Source organism: Macrobrachium nipponense, chromosome 7 (assembly GCF_015104395.2).
Source record: "Macrobrachium nipponense isolate FS-2020 chromosome 7, ASM1510439v2, whole genome shotgun sequence".
Lineage (NCBI taxonomy): Eukaryota > Metazoa > Arthropoda > Malacostraca > Decapoda > Palaemonidae > Macrobrachium > Macrobrachium nipponense.
In genome coordinates, this window is record NC_061109.1 from 21,304,935 (window position 1) to 21,327,925 (window position 22,991).

Consider the following 22,991-nt stretch of genomic DNA (forward strand, 5'->3'; position numbering starts at 1 on the left):
GCTGAAGTTCACCAGAAAAGAAGAGGAATGCTTTCTATGGAGGAGGAAGATGGATATAATCAAGAAGTGTTAATGTTTTCTGCCATTTGTTAATGTTGTTTCATAAAGTTAAATGTGTTCAATTGTTTTTTCCTTGCCGTTTGATCCTCCTCCTCTGTTGCCACTTTTTGGAACATCCCACTTCACTTGAAAAGGTCAAGGTTCCACTACGACTAATACACTTTATTTACAGGTACCGTAATGGTTTCAGGATTAGGTATTGAATATGGTCCAAATTGTTTTGTTATTTCATTTTTTTGTTTATTGGGTCCAATTTAGCTTTTATTATAAAAAATTTTACTGTTGTTTTTTTTTTGTAGGGCTTGGAACAAAATTGTAGGCAATTTATATTTATATGTAAAAACGTTAGTTCTGTATATGGAAAATTTCAAGGTTACCGAAGGGTCGCTTCAGAACGGATGAATTTTCGTAACCTTGAGGCCACCTACAGTCAAATACGTGGAAGAATTTAGAAAAACAATTGCTAAAAGACCCAGAACCAGAAATGAAAACAGAAACAAGTACCAGACAATACAAGGTGCAAAAGAAATAGGCTTATAAGTTATAAAAGATAATTGAAATTCAAGGAGAAACTGTTGGGTAGAAGAGTGATAGCACGTCAGAAAACATGATTTGTCCCCCAAAAGGCAATCAAAACCTAAAACGAATAGACTTGCTGTGCTTCTCGTTGAAACAGAAGAGGAAACTACTCTTAATTGGAGGAACTCCGTTTAAGTAAAACTAAAAGATCAGGGGTTAAATTTTTGTGGCCAAAAATAGAAGTAGCATGGTGCAGGAGGCAAAGAACAGATAGCTTAGGCAGTGAAAAAAAATCAAGGTAAATAATAGAAAAAAGTGTAATCATAGTGCCAGGGCGGAGGCCAAATGACTTGTTTCTAAAAAGAGTGCAAAGAAACTGGCCAGGACAGAATGGTCTTGTAACCAACCTAGACAAATGTTATAGGAAGAACCATCTGGTGAGAAAAGAAATACTGATAGGCGGGCATTTCTATAGGACTTTCTGCCCCAGAACCAATGTAAACCATTACTCCCCTTAGCAACGGCAATGGGGAAAGTCCAACGACAGAATGGGGCTAATATGCCAAGAAAAAGGTGGTTTAGGTTTGTAAACTTTGGTTACAGATTTATAGGGAATAGGAAACGTATATAAAAAGAGATGGAACTCCACTTGAAATTTTGAAGGAGGAAAACCGCGAAAACTAATAGGAAACCCTCAAACAAAAAACCCTCATGAAAACCCACCTTAGTGAAACTGAACATTTCAGGAGGGCAAGGAAGGTCAGAAAGTACACAGAAACTTGGGTTAGTGAATAATAGCAACTTGCAGGCACTAGTAAACCACTAGGGGAAAACTAGTTAAAGAGCCACGGAGGGAACAAAAGACAAGAAATTAGAAAAAGTCCCTCAGAGTGGCACAGTTTTTATGCACCCAAATCTACTCAAAACAAAACAAGTAGATGTCTTCAAAGGCATTGGTAGCAAGTTGAGGAACTTACGACATAAATTAGGTATTACAGAAACATGGATACCAAGAGGCAACAAGGGGACTTGTAGGGAGAGTACCAGATAGCTGGATTAAATTAAAGGTTCAAAAAAGATAACTGCAATAAAAAAGGGTGGAGGCACTTCTGCTTATATGTTTAGGGACCACCTCAGTCCAACTTAGAGTGTAATTAAAATTACAACCCACACAAGAAGTAATTGGCATCAACCTCCATTAAATAGGGTCTAGGGAAGAAGATAACTCTTAATACTAGTAGGTATGACCTCCATCAATCAATCACAAATATCCGAGGTAGCCTATTTGCACTACTAGGACAGAGATTAAACAAACAACTCTGCATAATAATGGGAGATTTTTAATGCAGCAGTACATTGGGACAACGATGACCTCTGCATCAAAAGGTTAGAATGAAAGGAGACTTTTAGATTCTGTTAAAAAATGAATTCCTCCCCAACCAATGGGAGTCGACCAATCCTACCAGAGGGAAACAACAACATTTAGGGGTTTTTTTTAAAAAAAAAAAACTAGAACATATCGTTCTATTTAACAGAAGATAATCTAGTGTCTGACCTTCAATTCAATGTTGCAAATCTAGGCCAAAAGCAACCATAAAATGGATCCTCATTTCAAAATTAATGTTAAACAATAAAAAAAGAGAAGAAGATATTTATGAGATTAGACTACCATTGTACAAGACTTAAAAAAGCTCAAAAGGAGTACGTTGAAAGAGATCTAGAGTACAACAGAGAACACATGGCAAATATATAAACACATGAGAATCCTTTCATGAGGTAATACACACAAAAAACCCGCTCTAGATGTTATAATAACATTAAGGTCAAAATACTAAACCAAATGGCAACCCTCAGCCTATTTGGTTGGTTCAACAGAGAAAATAAAAAAATCACAATCAAGAGAAAGGAGACCAGATTGCACAAATCAATGAAACCCACACCCAACACCCCAGTAGAAGCAAAGCATGCATAAAGAACTTTGTTAGTTTGGGTGGGACAAATTAGTAAAGGAAATGCAAAGATCAAATGGGGATAAGAGATTGCACTAGTTTGTAAAGAAAAACCCAAAAGAATTCAACTTTTGTACATGTTAAAATAGTAGGAAAACCAATAAAAAAATAAAATAGCATAAGTCCCCTCTAAGGGGAGCAATTTGAGGTAAACTCGGTGAACTCAGACTTGGAAAAAGACTAGAGTTTCTTGAATAAGTTTTTTTACTAGTGTATTCACAGTTGAAGACACTACCTCCAATACCAAAAACCTGCTATTTGAAATATGAAAGGGCAAGAACCGTTTGGAACAAAATAATTTATTACAAAGAGGAGGACATTTAAAAAACAAAAATAAGACAAAAAAACTCCAAAAAAAAGAAAAAAAAATCAACATCTAAGAGAAAATTAAAGAAGCTAAAATAAGAGGGAGATAGTTCCTCACCTTATTTCAACTCAAATTCAAAGAAAAAGTGACTGAAAAACAAAAGAAAGGGCACCAAAAGGATGGGAAACTAGGTAATGTGTCCTGTGCCCCCAATTTACAAAAAAGGTCCAAAAGAATAGTCCGGGGAAATTATATAACCCAATCTGATCTAATTGTAGGTCGTTTGCAAGATTTTTTTGAGTCCATAATATTGCAGATCAAATTGTGGATGAACATTGATAGAAACACTTTCGGTAAACAGCCAACACGGTTTTCAGAGAAAAACAGATCCTTACAAACCTTTCTTGGAGTTTTTTTCTTCTAAACATGGCTTGAGTATTTACAACAGTCGGGTAGAGTACTATGATTTACTCTACTTAGATTTGCCAAAATAAAGGCCTTTGACAAAGTTCCAACACAAGAAAACTGATTTGAAAAAAGTTAGAGCTTTTAGGAATTGTAGGAGAAATAAGGCAGAACTGGATCAAAGACTGGCTAACTTATTAGAAAACAGAGAGTAGTAAAACAGAGCGTAAGTAATAAATTGATGAAGAATCAAAAAATGGGTCAAGAATGTAACAAGGGTGGAGTGCCTCAGGGGTTCTGTCCTTACTGGTCCCTTAGCCCTCTTTGTTTAATGATTATACATTAATGGCCTTTGATGTAGGTCTAACTAGCAGGATAAGTCCCAAACATTTGCAGGATGACACCAAAGCTAGGTGTAAATGCAGCAAGACCCAGATGCAGGGTGGAAGGTTTAAGAAAGTTATCTAATGAAAAATAGGAGTGGTAAAAAAAATGGCTAATGGCCTTTTAAACTATAAAAAAGTTTAGTAGGTTTAACAAATAGGAACAAAACAACCCTTATGCTGCTTGGGAATGAAATATAAAATAGTGTAGAAACAGGAGGGAGGACCTTGGAGTCATTATTACCAGGGACTTAAAAATCTACAAAAACAGTGCCTAAAATACAAGCTGAAAAAGAAGGCACAGAAACTAGTGGGAATACACAAAGAGGTAGTTCAAAATGACAGAAACCAAGGAAATTGTTGCTGCAGTTTGTACACAATCAATTATTAGGTATTCCCCATCTTGAACTATGGCAGTACAGTTGTTTTGTCGATAACGTAATAAAACCAAACCCATCGGTCCTTTAACAATTAAGGAAGTAGCTAGCGGCAGCTGGAAAACGGTTCGTAAGCTTCGAAGCAAAGGGGAGTAACGTCGGTAGTTTAAACTGCTTGTCCGACAGTCCAACAGGGCGCCGCGCGACTGGGAGGTAAAAAACAAATCACTTTTGCTTTCGGTCGGCAAGGGTTCGGGTGCGGGTGTGAAGGGACGTTTGTGCGTCATCGGCTTCTCTGCCCGCTTCATCGTCGTATGCTTTGTTTATATTGTGTTTTCTAACTAAAGGTTTGTTTGACTTGAAAATGAAAACTGTAAGTACACTGTTTTCATTTTCCATTACTTAATTATTGAACCAAACATGGAGTTATACGCCGTAGATGCCGGCGATTTCCTCTTCTTTTTCATGAATTTGAAACCCTTGAATTGATCGTCTTCCCCCCCCCGGTTTTGCCGAGGGCGGGCCGGCGCGCTCGGCGCCGAGTCATTGTTTATTTTGGGCCGCGGAAAAGTGTGTAATTGAAAAATGGTAAGAAGTACCTTTGTTTTCCATTACTGTTTTTGGGCCCTGGGGCTGGGGCGTTCGTTAACCCGAGAGTGTGATTGCGCTCGGCACGCGCCTTTTAATTTTGGTATAATAGGATTGCAATGAAAGGTGGATTCGCCCAATTGCAATATTCTTTTCATTTTCATTTTATTTATTTTTGCATGAAAATTTTTTATTTGGATCAATTTTCGTTCTTACCCGGGCAATTGATCCTTACGAATTTTTTTTATGTGAAAATGGAAATCGCAGCAAGTGCAAGTAAATTCTGGTTTCATGTTTCATATATATTTTATGACTAGCATCATATTATTGGATCAAGTTTCTGTTTCCTTATACCCCGGGAATTGATCTTTTCTCCTTTAAGTTTCTATGAAGGGTGAATCGCAAGGGCCAGGTATTCTGTTTCATTTTCGATATTACTTTTTCACTGCTGTGGCGGGGGTAGGGGAAGGCGAAGGTTCTGCCAGGAAGTTCCGTCGGAAAGCCCTCCCTCCGCGAACTTCCCTTTGGTATACCGATTCTTTCGTCTTCCTTCCTTCCTGCCCCCCGCCGTCAGCTTCTTTCAATTCTGTATTTTGTATTTGGGGTCTTCCTTTGCGTTCGGGGTGGGGTGGATGTCTTCCCCCCACCCGTGCGTTAGGGAGGGAACCCCTCTTACTAATCTCTCTATGTTAACCCGCCAGGTGCTAAACATAATCCGTGGGGAGAGTAACGACCTTGGATGTAGATGTAGAATTCCTCACGCGGTTTCGGGTACTCGTCGTCCGGGGGTCGAGAGGAGTGCCTCCCGCAACGGAAGCCCTGTTGTAAAAACGTGTATGGCCATTGGGTCTGGAGGCCGCATGTGGGTTGACTGTACGGGAGGGCAGGAAGAGACTTAGGCCGCCCCACAAGGAAGTTCATCGGAAAAGTCCAGTGACTCCTTTGGTAAAGGACACTTCGTCCTCTTTCTGGCCCCCACCTGCGGGGGGGGGTTAAGCGGAGTCCTTTCTCCTGCTCATCGATCCGTCGAAGTGTGGAGGTGGGCGCCCGCTGCCCTCCGGAACGTCCAGTTATGTTACTCGGGGTCTTCCAGGTCCGCTCTGGGTGGGGTTTCTTGCTCCCCCCACAGGCGCGAGGAAGTCCCCTCTAACTAACCCGAACTGTTGCTTCCGCATGGTGTGCCAATCCAAGCGAAGGACGAACCTGGGGACAGGTGTGGGAGTCGCTGGGGAACTGCAGGGGAGTGCCGAGCATACAGGGGGTCGCTTCAGGGGTTGGCTTTTGGCGGGGTCGGCAGTGGGTCACTCATGGTGCGGTAACCCACTACAACAACCCACAAATTCTCGACACCAAGCATATGAGATGGCCACCCGCACCTGGTTTGTACACACCCACATGTCAAATGTCGGTAACAACCCACCCGGCTGCAATCCAGAACCAATTCCTTGCAGTGCCCAAAGATGGACGGTTGCCACCGCCACCTGGGTTCTTTGTATTGCCGACCCCAGGACTTCCGCTGCCCAAAGAGTACCCCCCTGGACCTGCCCGACCAGTGCCGAGGATGACGGTAGCTGCCGACAGGACGCCTGGCTCTCCTGTGGTACCTGCCGTGCCTGCCGTACCTGTTGCTGTCCCAGCCGCTCATTCCCTTTCAGATCAGGTGCCGGCTGCTCATTCACTTTCAGATGTTCCTGCCGTTCTTGCTGTTCCTGGACCTGTTCCTGTTGTTCCTGCTGTTGGTGGTGCTGTCACAGTCTCAGGTCTTTCCGGACAGGTGCAGTCGGGCCCTGTTGCTTCGGCAACTGCCCGGCTCCCTCCTGGATGGAAGACCTGACGTCTGTCCTGCGGAGCCTGGCGAAGAAGAAGAGGAAGAGGAAGAAGGTGTCGTCGTCGTCTTCTTCGTCGTCTGCTGCCTCTCCTTCCCCTTCGACTTCTAAGGCCAAACAGCCGAAGAAGAAGAAGGTTGCCTCCTCCCCCCCTAAGAAGACTCCTTCGGGATCTTCTAAGGGCCCGGCTCGCTCAGGCGAGCTGGGGAGCTCTTCTGCTGGTCCTCCTGTTCCTTCGGGAACGGGGCCCGTCGCTTCTTCTGCAAAGAAGAAGTCGACGGGGACCAGAGGTGCACCAGCCTCGGCTGGTGCGTCCTCACCTGGTGCTAGCGGTTCTGCCGCTAAACCAGGTTCCGTCTCGGCCGCTTCTCGTTCGCGAGAACGCACCGATGTGGACGCTCTTCCAAAGAAGACCGTCCAGCCAAAGTTTTGACGCCCGAGCTCGCTCGCCGTCAAGACAGCGGCGCGGAGCAGAAGACTGGCGAGAGTCGTGCACACGACTCTCGCCAGGCCAGTGGACGCTCTCGCAGCGATCAACTGGCTGCTCGGGCTGACGTGACGGTCGCTGACCAGCCACGGGTTGAGGCGAGGAAAAGGAGTCCCCGCGGCCGCCGGTACCAGCCACGGCTGGTACCAGCGGCTCGACGCGCCGAGAGGACGCTGGCCGGTCTCGACGCGACAGAGAGCCTAGCAGGTCACCCGTCCGCCGCTCCCGATGGGACCGGGCGGAGACGGTGACCAGCGGCAGCTCGCCTGACGCTAGAGATCGGTCTCGACGTTCTCAACCGAGCCAATCGCCCCAGGCGAGCGGCAAGGCTAGGCCTGCTGCTCGACCGTCACCGCGGGTTGACGATCAGCAGCAGCCCTCCACGCACGCTGGTCCTGCCAGCGAGCGAGGGGGGAGCGTCAGGTCTGCCTCTCCCGTACCTTCAACCTCCTCGGGCTATACCGGGAGGAGCGCGGTACCGAGGAGCGATCACGAGAGGTGCGCCGCTCGTGACCCAGCTATGACGCCGTATGGACCAGGCACGTTCCAGGACCGACCAGGACATACGCGCAAGTAGATGGAGGCGACCGTCAGGGGTCTGCCGCTGTTCCTCCTTCTGAAGGAGGAGTATCTCGGGCATCTGTTTTCTTGTTGGAGGGACTGGACGGTCCTACTCCCGCAAGACACGGTTACTCCCGAGATACAGAGGAATTTGCAGAAGTCATTAAGCTGATTCGTCAGCATAATGACCTTGCGGAAGGATTGCCGCTCCCACCAGCAGGGCCCACGTCTCTGCTCGAGTCGTTTTGGGGCCCGAGAGGGAACCCAAACCGACGGTGGGTCTGCCGCGATCGGAACTTGCCGATTCTGTCTCGAACCAGAGTCTCTCGTCTCCGGACAAGAAGGCTCTCTCAGTTCTGGCCGGTCGATCAAGCTACTTCCACCTCCTCTACTGCGACAGCGGCGTTTCTACGTGTCTTCGGACACCGTATTTGAATACTCCTTCGGTCCTCCTGAGAGGTTTCGACCTCGACGAGGACTGGAATGAGTCGGAGGACGGTATCGGCTCTCTCCTGTCAGATGTCGATCAGCCCCACCCAGACGACGTTCACAGTGGCGGCAGACCCTTACCTACAGTGAGAGTTCGTAAACCCTCCGCGGGAAAACGTTTTCTCCTGACGATACGTTTTCCCAGACTCCTGAGAGGCCATCGCCGCAAGGCGATGGCTGTTCCTACTCTTCTCCAACTGCTAGTTCCACTGGGGAAGGACGAGCGAGTATCCAATTCCTCCCCCATTCCCTCTCTCCTTACGGTTACGAGGGAAAGGGGAGGGATCCTACAGAGACTTCTCTGTAGGATCCCACGTTCGGGACTGCGCTACCCGGGGGTCCGGGGGGACCTTCGGGTCCTACCTGACGTAAGCACCGGTCGTTGAGGAGGAATCCTGCCCATTCTCGATTTCTACGGGAATCGAGAGGACACCAGCCGATATCGTTTGACGAATTCGGTGGGGGTTTCGCAGACTGCTTAGAATTCTACGGAATTTCTAACGCATTCAGTGTTCGAGTTTTACGATCTCCAAACACTTACGCGAGACCACAGTCCAAAGTGAGCGAGACGAGAATCCCCGATATACACGATAATCGGGAACCTCGCCTATGCTCGAATTCCTGGAATTTCTAGCATTGGGAAGAAGACTGCTGCTGAAGAAACTATCTCACAGTAGGCGACCAACCTGGACTAGAAATAAGATCGGTACAATATCCAGTTTGGCTTGAACTATCGTCTTAGTATTCTGTTCACCATTGAAGCTTTCCTTCGAGGAAGACTTCTCCTTCACTCTCTTTGATAGAAATCGAAGGTGGTCGATCTCCAATCCTTATTTTGTTTTCTTGAAGGAAAGAATTTAGGATGGAGATCGTTGTTCAGAATCTACAAATATACTACGTATATTAACCTCGCGACATGATTCTACTAAGCAGTTGAATGGTCCGAGGGGTAGGCGCATATCCTAGTTAAACTACGGATTGCGACTTATAAGAGAAGTATTCTAATTGAACTGCAACTCGGGGTTGCCTGCAACCTCCCAGGAGTTTTCAGTTTCAATTTTATATACTTATGGTGTGCACGACAACACCATTTCAACTGTATATTTACTGAAATTCGTTTCGCCTAAATATAATTGCTCGAGCATATCTTTTATGCTCGGTAGTTCTAGCCGAACGCATTCCTTCGTGGAATAATGGATTACCTGGCAACTCAGGATGACGAGTCAGCGAGAGCTCAGGCTCAACTACTGCGTATTGGAACTGCCTGATAGCAGCTCAGTATCAGCCGGGCCTCCGATATGCACGGTCATGTATGTCTCTCTCTGCCCTGCTTTGATTGACTACCGAACCGTATCTCTGCCCAACAATCATGGACTTAGGTCTCTGATTAACGGGGATTCTCGCAATAATGAAGGACCCATCTACTGCTGTGACGCTAGATTCCATCGCCTTCGACATTGCGAGAATTTTCAACAGAGATATCTCTTGGACTCTTTCATCTTTCTGTTTACCGCACGGTAACAGAAGTCTGTACAAGTCTCCCGCTGCATCGCACTGCGATAATGCGAATGATTTTGCAGACATCTGAGTTTGTCTCAAATATCTCTTATTCGTAGGTGTACAATTGTTTCATTGTTCAACCGAATTACGAGATTTGTTAGAAGACATCGCCTACTCTCCCGACCTGACAGCTCTACTCCCAAATGTTCAGCCCATGAGAAGCAGTTCTTCAGGCGGCTTTCCCCTGTGTTTTCATTACTGAAGAACGCCCCGCTTTCATTGCAACTACGACTTCTCACCGGACAGCAATGAAATAGCGGTTAGCGTTTTCAGTCATTTGTAAGCACAGGTTTATGAATCTTGAGAATCCTTCTCTAGATTCATCTGTGAAGACGTAGGTTGCATTCAATATCTACCTTCGTCTTCAACGGTACATAGTGTTGTTTCTCCTTAGCTGAGATTCAACAACCATGAGATGTTTTACCTTCAGGGACCTCGGTCTCTAGAAGGCAATTGACTTTCGCCTGTTGGGCACATGCCTTGAAGAGAATCATCACCTTGCTGTCCGGCATTGGTGACAAACAAATACATTATTTGTTTGGTCTCTCGGCATAACCCTTTAAAGGCGAAGGTCACGTGACTTACTCGGATGCTTTGACAACTTGCCTCCTACCGAACGCAGTCAGTCGCAGCTGTCAGAGCGGCCGAGTCAGTTACGAACTACGCTGTTGACTTAGTTGGCGGTTGTTACAGAGCAATCATTACTTCGTTTTAATAGCTTGTCACAGTACCCATACCATTGACACCCACCATGGAGTGTCCGGTGTCCTATCCACTACCGAGAACTTCGCTGCATGGGGATAGGAGGATGCGAGAGACTTCGTGGCAAACGGACAGACCAGTATGGGTACTGGACATCACCGAAGTAGAGAAGAGGGATAGTCATGCGACTATTTCCTTCTTTCCCTCTGAGGAACTGCATGACTTCTCCTGCGAAGTCAAGCATCCAGGGGATGGGGATCCGTGACGCTCGATTTCGTACCGAACTTCGTAGCGAAGACTCAGAACCCTTCGGTCCCTGACGATTGGTTCGAGTCGTTCACAATCCCTCCCTAATGGACTTCACCGCCTTCGATGCGAAGGAGATGCTGCCTTGTCCGCAAGAACTTCTCCGTGGCGCAGGTACTGAAGGCAGGGGTCTGGTCAACCAGACCACATGCCCTTCCTTCTACCTTCGGGATATTGCCCACAGGTCCTTGGATCTTTTTCCTTGGGACCCGTGGTGGCTGCTCAACACGTTGTGTAGCGAACCCAGACCCTTGCAGGCTGAACAGCATCGAGTCCTGGTGTGACCGTAAGAATGGATGAGTGAATGAGAGTGTGACTGGCTCCTCTTCCCATCTTTTTCTTCCTCTCTACCTGTGGTTAGAGGGACACGGTCGTCACCCTGCTGGATAAGGACAAGATGCAGGTGAGCTACTCAACAGAGCCCCATCCTATCCCTTTCACTAGGGATAGGAGCGTATATCCACCACTTCCTCCAACAAGGGGGAGGAAGTGGATGCCAGCTTGAGACAACCATACTTTATGTTGCCTCTTGCAAACAGGAACAAGTTCTTGCTTGCTGGTACGAAGAGATACGCTTTGCCTCTCTCTTAGTACTCGGCCAGAGGTCTGACCATTGATCCTGCGGTGCACGACGATCAATCGGACAGAGGCTTGGATCCCTCCCTCGCTCTTACGACCAGGGAGGCATTCCAGGGATGGACGAACACCAGTCTGTTCATCAAAAGACTCAGATTCCTCCCACCAAGAAGTGAGTCTTCCTATTGTTAAAGGACCGATGGTTTGTATTACGTATCGGAACAAATGACAATTTGTCGAAAATTGCATTTTTCCTAACTATACAAACCTGAGGTCCTTTACATATAGTCCCTCCTCATGCCACCCCTCACATCTGCGTATTTTGCATGGGCCAAAGCAAAGTGATTTGTTTACCTCCCGCGCGACTGTCGGACAAGCAGTTAACTACCGTTTCTCCCTCCCTGTTCGAAGCTTACGACCGTTCCAGCTGCCGCTAGCTACTTCCTATTGTTAAAGGACCTCAGGTTTGTATAGTTAGGAAAAATGCAATTTTCGACAAATTGTCATTTTTGGTCACCAACACTAAGAAAAGACATAAATAGATTAGAAGGGGTACAAGCAAGAGCCACACAATTAATTCCATCCATCAGGCAAATTGGTTACCAAAGACGACTTGATAGCCTGAACATGTATGGCTTAGAAACATGACGATTGCGAGGACAACTAATAGAAACATTTAAAATACTGAACGGCATAACAAAAGTAGACGGTAACCTATTTACAATAAACAAAAACCAGACAAGAAATAATGGATGGAAACTAGACTGAAGAGATACAACACATCTTATTGTGGGAACTTCTTACATAAAAGATATGTGACACATGGAATAAACTGCCATCAGAAGTAGTAAACAGTAACATCGTGGAAGAGTTTAAAAGAAAGCTAGAGAAAACATTAAAACCTGCTCCTACATATAAGTAAGCACACTGTCTCCTCGGATGGACTAATCCTTGTAATTCCTTGTAACAAGCACTTCAGAAATGTGAGCCCCTTTTCTACTCGCAAATTCATTGTCACATAATGGTTTGGGATGGAGTAGTCCATGTATCTCACCTCTTGTCAATGTGTAATCAGCTATGTAATTACTTGGTAAGTTACTTATGTAAAAATGAGATTTTTATGATAAAATAAAATTTTACATACTTTATATATACCAAGTAATCACGAAATGGAAGCCCACCCACCTACCTGCACATGGATGATTGTTAGTCATGAACAAAATGAAGTACCTGGCTCAGTTGTTCCTCCTCTTCCTGAAAGTGGGTGGGACTAGTTACCTATTGCCAAAGCATAGAAGAATTACTACAACAAATTCTGAATTTTAGCTGTCAGTGCTAGAAACTGTTAGCTATGTAATTACTTGGTAAGGATATGAAAATCATATTTTATCATAACAATGTCATTTTCATGATAATATGATTTATTCATAGTACTATAGTAATTTGTAAAGAGATGAATGTAAGGAAATTCATTTCTCATGGTTTTCCTTATAAAAACAATCATAGCCATTCCAGTTCGTAAACACTAAAGATTTTGTTTTTTATTTAGTTTTAGTTGTTTGATGATTAGGAATTTTAAATTTTATCTTGCAAATCTTTCCTTAATCTTTTTTTTTCTTTTGTATGCCTATTAATTTCTCAGTTGTTCCTCCTCTTCCTGAAAGTGGGTGGGACTAGTTACCTATTGCCAAAGCATAGAAGAATTACTACAACAAATTCCGAATTTTAGCTGTCAGTGCTAGAAACTGTTAGCTATGTAATTACTTGGTAAGGATATGAAAATCATATTTTATCATAACAATGTCATTTTCATGATAATATGATTTATTCATAGTACTATAGTAATTTGTAAAGAGATGAATGTAAGGAAATTAATTTCTCATGGTTTTCCTTATAAAAACAATCATAGCCATTCCAGTTCGTAAACACTAAAGATTTTGTTTTTTATTTAGAGTTTTAGTTGTTTGATGATTAGGAATTTTAAATTTTATCTTGCAAATCTTTCCTTAATCTTTTTTTTTCTTTTTGTATGCCTATTAATTTCTCATTTCTGTATAACACTTATGGTAGTCATGAATTAATTGCAGTGATTTTGCTCATCAGTTATGTATAGTTTTTTGTCTCTTTTCTTGTAAGAGAAGAAAAATTTTTCTTCTCTTACAAGAAAAATTTTTCTTCTTAAACGCTGAAGTGGTAAAAAAAAAATTGTCTCCCGTGTGCCGGAGGTGTTTCAGAGTGAGCGCGGAAGCAGAAAAAATATTTTTTTCAAAAAATCACAGCGCGCTTAGTTTTCAAGATTAAAGAGTTAATTTTTGGCTCCTCTTTTTGTCATTGGCTGAAGTTTAGTTTGCAACCATCAGAAATGAAAGTAATTATCATTATCATATATAAATAATGCGATATATGAGAGCGCAAAAACGAAATTTCATATATAATTGTATTCAAATCGCGTTGTGCGCAAAACGGTTAAAGGTAACAAGTTACTTTAATTTTTCGATGTAATGTATACTAAATTGCGATCATTTTGGTATATAACACATTGTAAAACGATAAAAGCAACACAGAGAAAATGTTATAACAAAATAATGCATGAATTTGTAACGCGCAGACGTAAAAAAATATTTTTTTCAAAAATTCACTATAAATCTAAATATTGTCCTAGAGACTTCCAATTTCTTTCAAAATGAAGAAAAAGGATTGAATATTACTATACTGTAAGAGTATTAGCTTACAATTGCAGTTTTTGACCATATCTGATGAGTTAAAGTTGACCAAATGTCGAATTTTTTTATATATATTTTTTTATATGCAATTATTTCGGAAATAAGAAGCTACAACCTTCAAATCTTTTTTGTTTTATTTCTACTGAAATTGCGCACATTATCATATATAAAACTCTATGAAATGCCTAATATGAAACGGAACAAATATTCCGAGAATGGGACGTGCGCATTTCGGAGATTTGTGGCGGAGAATCCGCGCGCGGAGGGAAGGAAAATTTTTTTTTAAATTCACCATAAATCTAAATATTGTGCTAGAGACTTCAAATTTGTTTCAAGATGAAGATAAATGACTGAATATTACTAGACTGTAAGAGTTTTAGCTTACAATTGCGTTTTTCGACCATTTCGGTAGAGTCAAAGTTGACCGAACATGGTTTTTTTTCTATTTATCGTGATTTATATGCAAATATATTTCAAAAATGAGAAAAGCTACAACCTTCAATTATTTATTGTTGTATTCCACATGAAATTGCGCACATTTCATATATAAAACTTTATGTAACGGCTAATTTAAAATGGTTGCAAACATTACCACAATCGCACGTATGTTTTTTTCGGAAGAGTTACCCGCGCGGACATAAAGAAAATGTTATTTTTTTCATAAATTCACCATAAATCGAAATATTGTGCTAGAGACTTCCAATTTGTTGCAAAATGAAGGTAAATGATTGAATATTACTAGACTATAAGCGTTTTAGCTTACAATTGCATTTTTCGACCATTTCGGTAGAGTCAAAGTTGACCGAAGTTGAAAATTTGTCACTTATCATTTTTATATGAAAAATATTTCAAAATTGATAAAAGCTACAACCATGGGTTGTTATTAGTTGTATTGTGCATGAAATTTCGCACATTTCCATATATAAAACTTTATGTAACGGCAAATTTAAAATGGTGCAAACATTAGGACAATCACACGAAAAAAAATTTATCGGAAGCGTTACGCGCAGACGTAAAGAAAAAGTTTTTTTCACAAATTCACCATAAATCGAAATATTGTGCTAGAGACGTCCAATTTGTTGCAAAATGAAGGAAAATGATTGAATATTACTAGAATATAAGAGTTTTAGCTTACAATTGCATTTTTTGACCATTTCGGTAGAGTCAAAGTTGACCGAAGGTTGAAATTTTGGCACTTATCGTTATTTATATGAAAATATTTCAAAACTGATAAAAGCTACAATCATGAGTATTTTGTTGTTGTATTCTACATAAAAATTGCGCACATTTTCATATATAATACTTCATGTAAAGGATAATTTAAAATGGTGCAAAAATTATGTCAAAGTGACAAAATAATTTTTGAGATGTGTCACTGATACTTTTTAGTGCGATAAGAAAGAAATTCGCGCTTGCGCGCCTGCATAACGATTGTAAACAAAACAACGCCTTGATCCGTGAACTCCCAGCATCCCCCAAGGCGCGTGATTCAAAAGTTTCGGCTGGTAGGCCTATAAGTATTTTTCCGCGAATTTAAAAAAAAACTTTTTTGAGTCGACGTATGGTACGTCCATTCGGCATACAGGAGACATTTTGACTCGACGTTTAATACGTCCATTCGGCGTTTAAGGGTTAAGAACCTATTTTGAGAGCAGCAATTGCATAATGTTATTTGATGAGTAATTTTCTAGTGTTCATTGAGCTTTAAAATTTTCAACTGTTTATTTCTTCTCAGGCTGGAGGTTGCTGTCATACTTTTATAGATAAAGGGTATGAGTTTGATGTTGGAATTCATTACATTGGTGAAATGCATTACCAGTCTGTGACTAAAACATTTGTTGATCACATCACTAATAGGCAGCTGGAATGGGCACCTCTAGGTAAGGTTTTAGAAAGTTTAATGGGTGTAGAGTATAGTTGCTTTCTTCAATTTTACTAGCTTATTCCTGTATTTGTTTATCTGCTTAGTCCTATGACTTTCTTGGTTTAGAAAATAGTATGGTTGTCCCATAAGGGAATCCTCCATGCACTCACCGCACATTTACCTGTATGTAACTTGCTATCAAGCTCGGTGACAGGACCAGCTTATGCTTAAAAGAACCCTGTTACATAAATTTAAGTTTGTATATTTAGGAAGATGCGATTGACTCTTAAGAAAAATTGTAATTTTATGTTAAATCATCTGTTTATCGTGAAAACATTATCTTTAGTATATATTGCTACATCATCTGCTAGGTTAGAAATAGATAAGTAATTTAGACTGTTCTAGGAAATTTTATGTTTTTCAGAGGATGATTTTGATGAAGTAGTTTTTGCTGAAAAGGATAAGGAACTTCGTAGATATCCTGTTTACTCAGGAAAAGAAAAGTGGGCGGCAAGCCTCAAAAAGCATTTCCCAGATGAAGAAGATAATATTGACAAGTATGTGATAAAAAATGCACTTTTAGAATATTTTATTTTAAAAACTTATTTTTAGTTATACAACTTCCCCAGTAATTATATAGCTAAGAGTTTCAGTCCCCGGCAGTTAAAATCTCTAAATTCGCGGGTCTTGCTAATTTTCTATTTGTTTTGGTTAGGTAACAATACTCTGTCCACTTTCAGGGTAAGAGAGAGAAATAACACGGCAAAGAGCTCAGTTTCTTTCTGCCGGCCGATGCTGTGATTGTCAATTGCAGTTTATTCTGAAATTTGTTAGACTTTCCTTTTGTAATGAAGTAGACTGTTCTTGTATTAGCCATTTCGACAAATCATTTTGACAGTGTTAGGTTCTTTGATAAGAACGAGTTTTTGTTTTTTGCTTTTGTTGTTTTTTTTTTTTTCTTTAGTGACCGTCAGGTCTTAGTGTTTTCGACAATGTCAGACACAGGTTCGGCTAGCTTTAGGTATTGTGCTAAAGGTTGTAAAACTAGGCTAACCAAGGAATCGTATGTTAATCACACTTTATGTACTAAGTGTAGTGGATAAGCATGTTCATTTTATAATAAATGTAATGAATGTGTTGATTGGGACAATAGGAAGTGGAAAAGTTTGGAATCTCATGTAAATAAATTAGAGAGAGACAGGAAGAGAAAAGCTTTGATTAGGGCTAGTTCAAAATCAGCTAGTCAGGATTCTTCTGAATTGAATTCAGATTTGAATATTCCTGTTATTTCCTTACCTCCTGCTCCCACTTCTTTTGTTATGCAACCTTCTTCAGTTTCAGATTCCTACACTTCTGATCCCAACCCCATCACCAGTCTGGAAGAAAAGATTGATAAGCATTTTGCTCTGTTAGTACAGACTATGGAGCAGCTTTGTGCATCTATGAAGGTCCTAATGGACAAGGCGTAAAGCGAGTGTTGTGTCAGTGGAGGAGGTGGCTGTTCATCCCACCGATGCTGCCAGGCAAAGGTCATTGTCACACTCCCCAGTGCAGGGGAGGAGTCAAACTGGTAACCACCCAAGGGAGGTTGGTGGGGTCTGCCCATGAGCAGTTCTCCCCCTCAGTTCAACCTGTGTCACTTCCCAGGTAAAAAAGAAGAGCCGTCGGAAAGGTCTCTCCTTTTGGATGTGCATAACTTGTCGAGTTCGGATGACTCTTCACTACGCAGTGGCATTCGGGGGAGCCAAGTCTCAGCTTCGGATGCAGCTCCAATTGTGCCTACTAAGAAGCCTAGAGATCCATGCCCCTCTTGCAGTCATTGGGACAGCCCATGACCCTTTTTCTTCCGACGTAGCCTCTCGGAAGTTGACACTCTGTTGGCACCCAAGGCTTGTTGTCGTTTTTCGGCTCCTCTTCAAGCTCCTGTACCTATCGTGCAGGCGCGCCCATTAGACATAGTCAAGTGCTCATTGGCACCCAAGCTCCCTTCTGTAGTGAACCAGTTAGCGCCTGCTTACGTCGTGCTGGAGCTTCCATCAACTCCATTGGCTCCCGCTGTTGCTGCTGCTGCTGCTGCTGCTGCTGTTGAGACATTAGATCCCATTCAGTCGAAGCTCGACAGTATTCTGCTTTTACTGAATAAGCCACTCTCTTCAGTTCAAACTCCTACAACTTTGTAAGCACCCGTGATGGTCCAGCAAGTGCCCACAACAGTTTAGCTAGCACCAGTAGTAACTGAGGCTCCATTGGTATCGTCTCCTCGGACACCTCGAGACGTTCCAGCGCTGCAATCTCCAATAGAGGCTGTTTTGACATGGGCACAAGTTGATGCGGCCACACCTCAGACTCCTGCAGATGTGGATCTTTCTTGTATTTCATCTGAAGACAAAGCTACTGAGGATCAAGAGGCTCCCTCTTCAGCGTTGTGGGCTCGCCACGTATCCGTTTTTTTTCAAACTGACTTCTCCAGCATCTCCTGAAAAAACTTTGGTTATGGATAGTATGCCTTCTTCTAAACCCTGGAAGATACCAAAGATGGTTTTCTCTTATTCAGCTAAGAAGGCTTTTAAAAAGATAGACGCTTGGCTTGCTGAAAAGAGGGAACAAGGCAAGACCTCTTTTTGTTTTCCGTCTTCTTGAATCTCCAGGTGGAGATAATTGTCATATGTTACGAAAGAGGCTCCTTCCTTGAGTGTTTGCGCATCTTTGCAAGGAGATTTTTCTGGTCTGGTAGATGCAGCCAGACACTCAGCTTTTTCATCTGTGAAGGTTTTGTTTTCTGCCTCAGAGTTGGCCAATCTTCTGAAAGGTATTGTCAAAGTATTTGAAGTTTTCAACTTTCTCGGCTGGTCCGTTGACACTCAGGCCCGCAAGATTAGGTCTTGCCCTTTGCTTTCAGAGAACCTTTTGGCGGATTCGATGCAAGTTCTCTCGTGTATCGATAAGGGGATTAGGAACAGTTCCCATGACTTGGCCTCTCTCTACTCATTGAGAACGCTCAAGAAGAGGGAACTCTGGTGTTCCGTCGAAGGGCGTTACTTCCTCACAGAGATCAGCTCTGTTATTTTCCCTCTTAGATAAGAGACACTTGCTCCTGAAGCCATAATGTTAGGAATTGCTTCAGATCTGGAGAAGAAATGTACACAGGATCTCCTTGCCCAGTTCCAAAAGACCAAGAAATCCTCCAGCAATGGTTTCGAGGCAACCTCTTCCCTCAAGAGGCCAGCCCTCTCGGGCCAGACAGAGATCCTACACAAGATCAAGAGGAAATACAAGGTTCATTTCCGAGTCCGTCGAGAAAACTTCTTTGAGGGGCTCCTCTAGCAAGTGAGGATGCCGTTCTCCACACGAGTGTAGGCGCCAGACTTCTAATGTTTTGGGAAGTTTGGCAGAGAAAAGGGCCAGAACCTTGGATTGTCAAAGTTCTGAAGGAAGGCTACGTTATCCCCTTCTTCAGGAAGCCTCCCTTAGTCAGCACGCCAGTCATCTTAATGGCTTATTCAAGAAGATCAGGGAGGTTTTTGGCTCTAGAGGACGAAGTAACTTCTCTTGTAAGAATGGGAGCAGTAGAACTCGGTCAAGATCGTTACTCTCCGAGGTTCTACAATCGTCTATGTACAGTGGACCCCCTGTATTCGCGTTCTGCAGATTCGCGGACTCACACATTTGCGGATTTCTCTCGGGAACGTTTCCCCGCATTATTCGCAGAAAATTCGCGCATTCGCGGTATTTTTCTATGATAAATATCCACAAATTCCTGGTTTTTTTTTTTTATGAATTTCATCTCAAAATGCACTTTTTGTGATAAAACTTAAAAAAACCAAGTATGAACATTTTTAGTGGGTTTTTCTTGATTTTTAACTAACAAAATAGGCTGTTTTTAGCGTTTTTATAGGGGTTCCAAACATTCGCGGGTTCTAACTATTCACGGGGAGTCTGGTACACATCCCCCGCGTATACGGGGGGACCACTGTAGTCCCCAAGTCATCAGGGGGCTGGAGGCCCATCCTGGATGTCAGGGCCCTGAATGTCTTCGTCGTAAAGATGAAGTTCAAGATGGAAACAAACCAAACATTCCTGTCATCCATTCACCAGGGAGATTGGATGACATCTATAGATCTTCAGGATGCATACTTCCAAGTTCCCATACACCCCAAGTCGAGGAAGTATCTAAGGTTTGTGTTCGATGGGAAGATTTTGAATTTTGCGCCCTTTGCTTTGGATTGACAACGGCGCCTCAAGTGTTTACCAGAGTAATGGCTCCCATTGCGAAATGGCTCCACCTTCAGGGGATGCGAATATCTTTGTATTTAGACGGCTGGCTCTTAACTTAAGAGCCCAGTCAGTCAGTGTGTGGAGGACCTCAAAAAGACACTCTCTTTAGTACAGGAGTTAGAAATACTCATAAACTCCAAGAAATCTCATTTGATTCCTACTCAGGAGAGTCAGTATTTGGGAATGACCATAGTGACTCAGAGTTTTTGGGTTTTTCCAACCTGGAAAAGAGTAGATTCTTGTATGAGAAAGATACAAGAAGTTCTAGTCTTAAACTAGTGATCGGCCAACAATTGGATGAGTCTGCTGGGGTTCCTTTCATCAATGAACCGGTTTGTGTTGCTTTGCAGGCTACATCTCAGACCTCTGCAATTCTATCTGAAAGTGAGCTGGAACAGGAAGGACCTTCCAGACTCGCATGTTTTTCCTTTAACACAGGAAATAAAAGAGAACCTCCTTTGGTGCAATTCAGAGAAGAGACTGTCGTAAGGCAAGTCTCTCTCTCAACTGAAACTGAACCCCTACCTGAACTTCTTATCAGACACATCGGACCAAGGATGGGGGATTGCTTTTAGAGCAAAGTGAAGTCTTGGGAGTATGGTCCCTAGAGAACAGATCTCTGCATATCAATGTGAAGGAGCTAAAGGCAGTACATCTGGTCCTTCAGTCCTTTGTATCAGAAGTAGAGAACAAGACGATAGCGGTCTACACGGACAACATGACTGCTCTCTCATATGTCAAGAAACAAGGAGGGACTCTTTCTCTCTTCATGAAGTGGCAAGATCTCCTCATTTTTTCAGAATGAAACAATGCACGTTTAGTCATAAGGTTTGTCCAAGGAAAGCTAAACGTTTTAGCGGATGAGCTAAGTCGTCGGAAACAGGTCCAGCTTAGGCCTTTGGAAACTGTGGGGAAAACCAATGATAGGCTTGTTCACCACATGTCAGAACTATCGTCTCCCTCTATTTTGTTCGCCAGTTACAGACCCACAGATGTGGGCGGTTGATGCTTTTCTTCTGGACTGGTCAGACAAGGAACTGTAAGCTTTCTCTACGTTCAGCCTGATAAGGCAAGTGCTGACCAAGTTCCTTGTACACAGCAACGTCTCTGATCTTGGTGGCCCCCTTCTGGCCATCGAAGGAATGGTTGCCCGATCTTGTAGATCTATTGGTGGACTTCCTGAGGCTGCTTCCTCAAAAAAAGCAGCTACTCAGACAACCACACTTACACAGATTCCACCAAATCCTGCCTTCTCTGGCCCTGATAGGATTCAGACTGTCCAGAAACTCCTTAGAAAGAAAGGGTTTTCTGAAGGAGCTTCAGGGGCTATCTCCATGTGTAGGAGAAGATCTTCTAGCAACTGTATCAGAATAAGTGGAGAATCTTCAGGGAGTGGTGTAAGAATTCCAACATCTCTTCTTCTAAGACCACTGTGATGCAAATAGCTGATTTCTTGCTTCATTTAAGGTCAGTAAGAAACCTGTATTGTTCCGACACGGCATACAAACCTTCGGTCCTTTTACAATAGGAAGGTACTAGCGGCAGCTGGATAGGTCGTAAGCTTTCGAACAAGGGGTTCGGTAGTTAACTGCTTGTCCGACAGGCGCGCTGCAGGCGCGACTGGTAGGTAAACAAATCACTTTTGCTTTCGGCCTGCTGGCGTGTGGACGTGTATCATCGCTCTCGTGCCCGCTTCATCGTCGTTGCTTTCGCATGATTGTGTTTTTCTTTTTCTATTATCTAGTGAAACTGAATTGTAAGTACAATCATTTCATATTTATTTCCATTGAATTCAATTGTGAATTAAAGGATCTTGGTTTCACACCCGCCCTCCGATTACCCGAGTGCCGGGACTGAAGGGCGTAAGTGCGGGAATTCATTTTATTTCCCTTCCAGAAATGATCCTCGTATTGTGTATGCTCGGTGCCGAGGGCGGGAGCGCTCGCTCCGAGCGTATATTTGGGTTGGAATGTGTAGATGAAAATCGTAAGTAAGTGCTCTTTTCATTTATATTTTTTTGACCTGTATGCCCGTTGCCGAGCGAATGCGCTCGGCACGGAAACTTATTCAGTATGGAAGTGGAATCGCAAGTACAGTATTCTTTTTCATTTTCATATATTATTTTGATTGTAGCAATACTCATTTTGGATCAGTTTCCGAGCTTACCCGGAAATTGATCCTTTCCCCTTTTTATTTGAATGAAGTGAAATCGCAAGTGCAGTTCTTTTTCATTTTCATTTTTTATTGAGATTGCATTGTTTACTGGGATCAATGTTTCCGCTATTTCCCGGGAATTGATCCTTCCCCTTTTGTTTTTATTTGTATGAAGTGAAATCGCAAGCGCAGTATTCTTTTCATTTTCATATATTTTTTGATTGCATCAATTCATTATGGATCAAGGTTTCCATTAAACCTTGATCCCATAAAGGTAAGGAATGGATCCTTTTACCCTTGCGCTCGGTACCGAGGGCGCAAAATGCGCTCGATCCGACCCTTTTTCATTGTGAAGTGAATCGTAATGCAAGATGCATTTTCATTTTATTCCTTATTATTGATTGCATCAATATTTATTTGGTTCAAGTTCCGCTCAGTCAGGGAATTGATCCTTATGCCCTTGCATTCGGGCCGATGGCACGATTGCTCTCGGGCTCTTATATTGTTGTTGGGTACATGGGTACTGTGCGGGGGTGGGGAACGAGAAACCCCCCCCGCTCAGTCTCCCACAGATGGCCCTTCCCCTTGGGGGGGGGAGGTTGGGGGGGGGTTTTATCGGCATTCTTCTCCTCGCCCGATCCGTCGAGCGGGGGGCGGGGGAGGGCGCTCGGTGCCCGATGTACAATTGTATTAGGGTCTTCACTCGTTCGGAGAGGGCTCACCCCCCCCGCGCGAGGGGACTTCCCCCCCACTAATCGCTACTACTGTTATTTCCGCAGGTGCTACTGCCACGAGGGTGGACCTTGGTGAGGTATGGGCG

General features: G+C 43.0%; 2 protein-coding genes across 2 annotated transcripts in view; one reads left to right on the plus strand and one right to left on the minus strand.

Annotated features, from left to right (window-relative positions):
* Positions 1-16,369, plus strand: part of LOC135217791 (all-trans-retinol 13,14-reductase-like) — a 48,316-nt gene extending 31,947 nt beyond the window's left edge. Inside the window, exons 3-4 of the mRNA XM_064253834.1 lie at positions 15,614-15,758; positions 16,167-16,369. Coding sequence (XP_064109904.1) covers positions 15,614-15,758; positions 16,167-16,354 — 333 coding nt within the window. The 3' untranslated portion in view covers positions 16,355-16,369. The remainder of the gene's footprint in view (positions 1-15,613; positions 15,759-16,166) is intronic.
* The window catches only part of LOC135217175 (all-trans-retinol 13,14-reductase-like), a 289,079-nt gene that overhangs the window by 241,821 nt on the left and 24,267 nt on the right, over positions 1-22,991 (minus strand).